Source organism: Chaetura pelagica, unplaced genomic scaffold (genome assembly GCF_000747805.2).
Source record: "Chaetura pelagica isolate M959 unplaced genomic scaffold, ChaPel_1.0 scaffold138, whole genome shotgun sequence".
NCBI classification, from domain to species: Eukaryota; Metazoa; Chordata; class Aves; order Apodiformes; family Apodidae; genus Chaetura; species Chaetura pelagica.
In genome coordinates, this window is record NW_009954215.1 from 3,402,198 (window position 1) to 3,411,595 (window position 9,398).

General features: G+C 38.2%; 1 protein-coding gene across 1 annotated transcript in view; it reads right to left on the reverse strand.

The window, feature by feature from the left end:
• Positions 1 to 9,398, reverse strand: part of DNAH3 (dynein, axonemal, heavy chain 3) — a 54,856-nt gene that overhangs the window by 2,170 nt on the left and 43,288 nt on the right. The window contains exons 51-57 of the mRNA XM_010003238.1: positions 7,101 to 9,242; positions 5,918 to 6,143; positions 5,365 to 5,609; positions 3,945 to 4,061; positions 2,846 to 3,000; positions 1,896 to 2,063; positions 336 to 478 (exon numbers count right to left, since the gene is read on the reverse strand). Of these exons, the coding sequence (XP_010001540.1) occupies positions 336 to 478; positions 1,896 to 2,063; positions 2,846 to 3,000; positions 3,945 to 4,061; positions 5,365 to 5,609; positions 5,918 to 6,143; positions 7,101 to 9,242 (3,196 nt within the window). The remainder of the gene's footprint in view (positions 1 to 335; positions 479 to 1,895; positions 2,064 to 2,845; positions 3,001 to 3,944; positions 4,062 to 5,364; positions 5,610 to 5,917; positions 6,144 to 7,100; positions 9,243 to 9,398) is intronic.

Genomic DNA, 9,398 nt, shown 5'->3' on the forward strand with positions numbered 1-9,398 from the left:
CAAGAGCTTTAAAGATTGTGACATGAACAGGGTGTGCTGTGAAAACCCAGGGTCCTGAGTATGACTGAAAAATAAAAAAGTGGGCTCCCCCACATCAACACCACAAACTCAAACCTGATTTATGTTCATACTCCAAGATTATAGGGACTATTTCTATATTCAGGTAGTCAGCTGAGGCTTTCAGATCTTTTACTAAGGTTCCAAAGCAGAATCTATCATGTTAAGAACAATATGTTTTAAAAGGCTTATAACTGTTTAAGGCTTGTCAGTGGCTAGCACTGAAGAACAGGTGCATAATTCAGCCTTAGCAGTGCTACACACACCCTGGGCCATACCTGTTAAATCGGATTAGCTCTTGCCTAAGAACTGTATTCATGGACTCTTCATAAAGCACTGGGTACATCTTCATAACCTCTTCCATATCAAAGCCACTTGGCAATTTGGATAGGATGTCCTGTGCCAACTCTTCAACAGTTTCCTGAAATCAGAAGTTTGCAGTGAATGAAGAATTTCCATTTTTATCACTCATTTTTAGACAACAAATTCCACAAAACACTAGATTTTATATTTCTTCTTCTGTAACCACATAGTCCATTTTCCTAAATAAATAATGCTTACATGCTCTTATTCTCTTTGTGCATCATCCTGTTTGTCTCTCCGTGTGCCTGCTTGCTCCTTTTTCCCTCTCTATAATTTTAAATCTATTAGTAATTTTGGCTTAGTTTGCAAAATGGTATTAGGTAACTACTAAGGAAAAAGGAACTAGGGTAGACAAGCCTAATCCTACTGCTGCCACAATGATGGACAAGACAAAGTATGCAGCTAGGGGAAAATGATAGGAATACCATATGAATACCCCAGCCACCAGAGAAGCTTTACTTACAGCATATTAGACATCAGAGAATACAATCACTAGATAACCCCACAGGAAATTAGGCTCCATCAATTCCACTTTTCAAGAACCCCTTGTGTATAAAATACAGGATGTCAAATCTGAGGGGCTTAAAAGGTCATTATGTCTCTAAGGGATATGGATATGGCCTGAGTAACCTGAGCTGTCAGGACAGGATGAAGGAAAGAAATCCCCAGCATCTTCACAACCACATCTCACGGAGGGGTAGATGATAGTGAGGTCCATGTCCAAGTGACTCTGCCAAGCTGCCCCCTTGCTTTGCGTCACACACGTAACAAACACAGTTGTGTGTTTGGGTCTGTAGAAACTGAAGCAGCCAAGGGGAAGCAAAACAATGTATTTCAAAAACCAAGTGTTCAATGAGAAATAACACAGAATGGAAGTGCCATTATAGCACAGACTTCACCAGGAAGATGACTTTTGCTTCTGATGGGTTTATATTCAAGCCTGATGGCTGGATGACTTGATATGATTTCCTGGCACTCTGGAGTCTGTCCCCTAGTGAGAATGGCAGGGATGATCAAACACTGCTGGATGAAGCCAGGCCAGTATATGAACCTTCATCATTGGAATTTGCAGTCTGGAATTTAAATGTCATACTTTAAAACTGCCTAGAGATGGATGTGATTTGAAATGCTTTTCCAGCTGTGATCATTAACTGTGCTCTAACTACAATTCATGACTGAAGTACTTCACTGTTATTTTAAAAAACAAAATATGAAAGAAACATTCTTATTCAAACTGCATGTTCAACCAGTTGGGGTTGTATGGTATTAACCTATTTGAATTCAAAGTCATTAGGCAATCTTCCATCTTTAAAGGTTCTTCTAAGCCAAATCTGTCTGCTTCTCTACAGGGACATTCACAACTACTCCCAGTGCCAGAGTCACATGGTGAGAGGTGTCAGATTTCTCTGAGCCTTAGGGCATAACAGGAAAGGGCACCTTTCCAGATTGCAAGATCATCTTTCTTCCCCAGTTACCTGAGGGGACTTGCCAGCTCCTCCTGCTACTCTAGGCAAAGTCAGGAGAATTCCATGGAAAAGCTGGTTAGTCTCCTGGTTATCCTTGGTGATGTCTGCATTTTCATGAAGTCCAAACACTTCAGGGTGTGTTATAATTGGTAAACTTTGTATGTATTCAATGTAAGACTGTAAAAGAAATTTAGAAACCAAAAATCATGCAATGCAATATTCATAAATGATCAGTAAACCAAACTTGGACATAACTGACTAATTTAAAACCAAAGACATTAGTTCTCAGTTAAATGCAGCAAGGAATTTACTTACTTAGTCCACAGAGAAAAATATACAAATTTTGAATGATTCAAAGATTCACTGAGGAATTGTTCTTACCACCCTCATATAAGTAGCAAGAGAAAACAAGAGAAAGAAAGGTACATTAGAATATACAAGGAGTAGGAATCACAGAAGGGGGTAGGATGCTGTATGTGTCACCCTTACCACTGCAGGCTACACAATGAGGTCAGATTTGAGCACATTTGTTATCTCTGTGCAGGTACTGGAAAAGGAGAGGATTAAAATTGAGTATATACTTGCTATTCCACCTCCTCATCCTGATCACTGCTTTCAAAGTGATCAAAAAGCGGTTTTCAAAGGCAAAAGTGGATGCAAGGGAGTGCAGAACTACTCTGTAAATTCCTGAAACATGACTCCTGTTGGCGTTCTAGAACTGTACTGGAAACCTGCACAGGGTAGCTCTTTGCATTAACAAACATCAGAATACTGGATGATCACTACATCTCTACTGGGGTGTGCTAGATATCAGGCACAAGATTCATATTTCATACATAAGATTATTCTGGCATGGCTTTGTGATCTTCTGCTTTTTATTTTCTATTTGTTGTATTCAGCATACCAAGTACAGTGTAGGCTTTTCCCAATAACTCAGATTTTACATGTTATCTTCTCACCTCATATGGCCCATGTGGTGGTATGTAGTAGTCACCTCCAGTTGTAAGCATATACTTGTCCTGCTCAATATCCTTGCTGTAGACTATGGAAAGAAGGGACAAGAGAAGACGTCTGTCTTTATCATCTGTTACTCTGCCTCCATAGTTACATTCCCCTGGGAAAGGACAAAGAAAAACAGGATGAAAATTTGAAAGTTAATGAACAAATAAAAATCATTTTGCAGTAATGTATAGCTCCAGTAAATTAAAGTTCTGAAGCTCCATAGCTTAAAAAAATAAATAAATTAGGTCCTATACTTCAATTGATTCAATGGAAATGAGGCACTTCTATAACTTTGGAACTATAGCCAAAATTTGTGTGCCTTGATGATTAAAGGTTTAAGGAACAATATGAGTTGGTCTGAAAACCTGCTACTCATGCCTCAGTAAATAATCTCCTGTTTTAAATGACAGATCTTTTCTTGAAATTTTCATAAGAATTTTTAGAACTGTCAAAGTCTGAGCAGTGCTATATAGCTGATCCTTGTCCTGTTCCTTTCAAGCAAGCTGAATCTGATGATTTATGCTCACAGTCGAAAACAAGGGATCTCAAATATGCAATAGCCCTGTGTAGAAAGGGTTGGAAACATTTAAGTAATGGTCAAGCTCAAGTGGAGGTTTACATTGCTATAAAGTATAGGAAATAGGTAAGAGTTCAGTTACTACTTTAATCCTGACTCCCAGAATTATCTTTCACAAATGTGCCAAAAAGCACCTCTCTTGCTGGAGGAAGAACTGAATAGCCACAGCAACTAAATTATTTACATGGGTCAACACCTCCTGCTTTAAACTGAGGAATATTATCACATGCTCTGGTAAACTGCCAATGCTTATTGTGTCAGGATCATGTTGATCAGCCAAGGTGACATATAAAGCCAGTAGTAATTCTTCTAACTATGTATGAGCCAAGACAGCAATGAAATCTGGGGGTTGCAGATCCAACTTGTCTGTATGTGGAAGGCTGAGAAAGTAAACCTGAAGAGAATCCACTCAATTTGCCAAGAACTCATCTCGGTGCCAGCTGGAAGTGCCTAGCAAAGTCAACACATAAGGCCTGTACCTGTTAGATACGTCAGAGCTTCAAATGGGACTTCTTCATAGTCATTCAGAAACATCTGGATCTGTCTCATACTGATTCTGAGGTCAGAGTCGTTGAACTCATATGGAATATTCCAGCCTGTTCAATTCAGAAGACAAAGACAGGGCAATGGCACCCAGTCCAGTGCTCCAACCATGTTTCTAAGCACCACATCTGTCCATATTTTAAACATCTCCAGGGATGGTGATTCAACCACCTCCCTAGGCAGCCAATTCCACTGTTTAATTACCCTTTCAGTGAACATGTTTCTTCTAATATCCAATCTAAACCTCCCCTGGCACAACTTGAGCCCATTTCCTCTTGCACTATTGATATCTAGAGATGATTAGAACAGAAGTTTTGATTCATTTATTTATTTTAATTTTTAATCAATCTGCCCATCTATGAGTGCTGTTTGTGTATGACATTCAGAGAACAGTACAATAAAAAAACCCAAAACCACACAGGAAGATACTCCAGGTAAAAGAATCCTTCAGAAAACCTATACCCTTAGTGCAAATAAAAAAATAAGGCTATTGCTTTAACTATCTTTCTTCCCTCACACAGCTGGTCACATTAAGCAGTAGATGTTGATTTTGAAAATGATCTCTTCGTCACTTACAAAAATTATATTTTTATTTTAAAACAATAAATTGGTATCTTCATACTGGCAGTCTAGTATTTATTTAAACAGCTGCCTATTAAAATAAGGACAGTGGCTATTTGCCACAATAACATTTCCTAACAGTAACTTGTTATGACAAGACAGACTCAGTCAGAATGGGAGGCTAAGGACATCCTGTATACCAGTGAATAGTGTAAGCTTTATATAATGATAAAAATAGAATCTATAATTCCATACCTTTATAAATTTTATGTAGAAATTCTATATAATTTTCTAAATATTTCAAGATTATGGAAAAGCTGAAGCACAAATCTTACTAACACATCTTTTCATTGCTGTGTTATGAACAATACACTGCAGATACATAAATTGGTTTCACACCAAGTAAACTTAGCTTTGATAAAATGAGGTATACATATAAATAACAAAATAAGAATATCTTTAAGTATTAAAATTTTAAAAAGAACTGGATTGAATAGAAAGAACTACAGTAATAAGTTAATAATTCAGTAAGTTACACTTTAATGTAACTACTGTATAACATATTTATCTGGAAAACTGGTGCATTCTAGTATTCTCCCAGGGTAACACTTTTAGTAGCTTCAAGAGTAGGTTTGCCTGAATAACAGAAAGTAACAGATTTTAAACTTTGTTCCGTTCTGTGCAATACAGATTGCGCTCTGTAATATTGCTAACAACAATACTGCCTTTTCACAGGCTCCAATAACACATTTCAAAAGTACTAGGGTTTTTGAAACAAAATAATCACAAGCTTACCCAGTGGGCCAAAGTTTCTCCTTTCCTGCACAATAGCATGAAAAAAGCAAAGGCCAAACAGCAATTTTTGCCATATTTCTGGCTTTTGGCAACTGCTAAAGAACACAGGGTCAGAGACGGGGTCATTAAAGTATGATCGAAGGAGGTTTGCTCGAACTCCTTTTGGAGGCTCATTCGTCATTTTGATGCCATTCTGGAGGATACTAACAGGGAACTTCTCTGATGGATAACTAGTTAACCACAGCCTGAGAAGATTTTCAAAAGGATATTACATTAAAAAAAAAATCATCAAGGTTGACAAATCCCCAATATTAATCTGCAGAAGACTAAGTTTTATTACTTGCTTAACTACAATAACATCTAAATTTGTTCTAAAAGGCAGCGTAAGGTAGTTTATATTGAACAGGTTGCAAAGGTGCTATTTATGACTGCACATAAACATTATGAATGTTATGCTTTGTTGTTCACACAAAGAAGTTTCATTTCTTTTTACTAGTATCTTTATCAAACAAGAAATACTCCCCTTAAAAAGAGTAAAATATTAAAACTCTACCTGAACTTATCATTGGTATTCTCAGGCACCATCTCTTCCTCACAGATTTTTTCCAAAGCAGGCATCCAGCTAGTTGCAAGATGGCAGTTTTGTAATACCACCCAAGTTCCATAAGTAATAGCCTGATAAATCATTTTTGCTGCTATTGGGCCTTGCCCCTGTCCAAGCGAAATAGTTTGAATGTTTGGACCTCCCATGCCAACATCATCAGCAAATTTTAGCAAACCTATGATGGCAAGTTTCACACATGCAAAAAAAAAGACAAAGTCTATTAGAAAGTAGACCTATGTTATATTCATCATTTTTATCATGCAAAACAGTCATTAAAGGTCAACATGTAGTTTACTCAACTGAAAAAAAAAAGCACCTCAACAACCCAGAAGGAGTATCACATGCTGTTATCAATCACTGTGTTTCTCAGGCATTTGGCAAAACTTAGGTTTACTTACTTTATAAAGTAATACTTTAAAAAACCCACAGTGAACCAGCCAAATTAAACTCCTGTGCTCTCCTTAAGCCCTGAGTGTTCAGTTCCAGCCTGCACTACAGCTCCCTACTCTCTCCATTGTGTGAGTACAACTGTTTATGGGGTTTGAGCTGTAAACTGGGTCACTAGATTGGGTTAAAAGTAGCCCTCCAGCTTTGCCATGAAACCCCACACTTCTTGGAAATACATCCTTATGGTATGGCTCTGTATTACAATTCCTTTAGCAGAAAACCAGGTTTAAAAATAATCTGGGTGGTTTTTTTTTAAAGGACATTTAACAGATGGGTTTTTACGTGCAGTCATATATACCATTTAATTAGTAACTGAGAGGGAGGAAACTTTCTGGAGGAAGGGGTTTTCATAAAGACCAATAAAGTCCCAAACACCCACTGAAATAATTGTAACACAAGCCTAAATTATAAACTGGTCTAGATGTTACAAGCTGTTACATCTCTAAATTGCTGTTCAGAGACCTAGACTTTTAATCACCCTCTTTAATCACATTCCACCCTTTAGCAATTCTACTATCGTTGTGTATATGTTTGGGCAGATGCAAATGTCTGATATTCCATCTTTGCTGTATCGTACTTTAAAGACACTTCAAAGATCAAACGATGGGGCCCACACTATTACCAGTTTAGTCACACTTGGTGGTATCTAACCAGATTAAAAAAGATTTCTTAATACCAATCTCACCTGCCATAGGATCAGCACCTGGTGATAATACAAAAATCAAAGGGGCACAACAATTTGAATCACCATAACTTCTTCCAAGATCAAAAGTGGGTGGTTCAATGAACGTTCTTCCCATGTTTTCCACAATGAACTCCTGCACTGCTGGAACAATTTTGTCAGGTCTCAAACATCTGAGAATAACCATGTGATCTAGCCCCACCAGTGCACTCCACGCATCTGGGAGGGGTTCAGCATGGGGTCTTAGAGAGTCGTATATCAGTTTCCACTTTGAGGAATTATCTCTTACATGTTCCATTAGCCCATGGAGGTTTTTCAGACTAGATGCACGTACAAGTTCAGCCCACGATTTGTCAGATAGCCAATCTGGAGCTGGATTGGGGTGAGGATTATCAAGAGCAACACCTCCTGTCAGTAGAAAACGCCAGACCTCATCATCTATTTGGCCTTTCCCCTTCATGATGCCTACTGTCAGTATGAAGGCGAATAACAGCTTGTCCTTCTCAAACAGTGAACGACAGACATTATTATAGATGCTTACTGTGAAATGGTCTGTTATATTTTTAATTCTCTTTTCTAGATCTTCACTCTTTTCACTTTTAGCAATAGATTGAACATACAAGTTAATGAACCAAACCAGTGAATACTGATACATAGGTTCAATGTTTGCCAGATCAGAGATGCAGAAGAAGAGAACAGCTGAATGAACAGCAACTGGCTTATACCCCATTCGAGTGGAATCTATTTCCATTTCAGTTATAGAGGCAATTTTTTGCTTTTCAGAGATTTCTTCAGATAACTTTTTGGATGAAGACAAAATAGTAATTGCTGTTTCATCTTCTAAGATGTCTCCTTCTGAAGTGGAAAGGACCTCCAGGATTTTATCTTCTATTTCCTTTAGCTGTTTCTTGTTGGCTGCACTTTCTATAATCAGTTCATTTTTCTTTTCTTCTAGCTCAGGCTTTTCCTCTGCTGCTACAATTCCAAGAAGCTGGTCCTGAAGACCCAAAGGAGTAATCATGAAGTTGAGTAGACAAACTTTCACAGCCACTTCAGGGAGATAATGAGGATTTCTTAGGCGGGTTGTTATGTAAAACCTGAAATCTTTTGAATATTCAATTATATTTTCCCCTAGTTTCATGTATATTACTCCTTGTTGTTTGAATGTTAGCTTTAACAAAATGGGTTCTAGGAAAGCATCTAGCTCTTCACCAATATCTTCTAGCAAGACTGGTGTTCCAAGCTGAATAGAATTTTCTAATGTCTTCACATAATGCGTGTCAGACAATTTGATAACTGCCAGCCTGTTAGCTTTCTCCATATTTTTTACCCACTTGTTAGCTTGCCTTTGAGGATCTATCATTAAAGCCCATCTTCTTGAGTTAGAAACAATTATGCCATTGTCAACAGAAAAAGAATCAACTGGCAATCCAGCAATCTGCCACGCACGGATTTTGACTGGATCCCCTAAAGTGTTACTTAAGCTAAAATCACTGGAGCATGGTATGTTCTTTTCCTTGCACAGGACCTGCCATTGCTCTTGACATTTTAGACGGTAATCTACAGTAAAGGCTCCCAAATAAGCCACAGTTCCTGATGATAACAACACATCTCCCAACAGGTCTATGTACCGGATTCCTAACAAGCGGGCAGCTTCTGTCCACCTGTCTTTCTCTCCACCAAGACCACTAATGAGCTGTTCAGCTCTCACAAGCTTTTGTGAGCAGATTTCAATGTTATTTTCCAGGTCTTTCTTTCGGCGATTCATGAGGTCAAAATCATCATTCAAAGCTTGGAGGCGATCAAGTAGCTCCTTCAGTTCTGCTTGCTTTGTCCTTAGCTTCTGCATTTGAACCTCCAGCACTTCTTCTGCACCCTTCAAACGTTCGCGCTTTGGGGCGACCACTTTAGCGACGCGGTCATACACCTCCATGGCTCGCACCCACTTGCACAGCCCTTCACAGGCAGATGAGACATTTTTTATGACAGCTGGCTTAAAATCTGGATGATCAATAAATCTCTCTCGAATTCTCTTCATTATAGCAGGAGGAATATTATCCTTGTCATATGTCTTTAAGCTCTCAAGGAATTTCAGATCTCCAAGTATTTTTCTAGATGGTCCCCAGAAGTCTTCTATCATTTTACCTATATTGCAAATAATACTAAAGTCAGGCTCAAAATATGTATGTTCAAACTGAAAAATACTTGAGGCTTAATATGAAGAATTAGCATTGATGATTTTGCATCAGAATTTTACTATGCAACTAGTTTGGGAAAGTCATTACCTAAGGAGATTCAGCA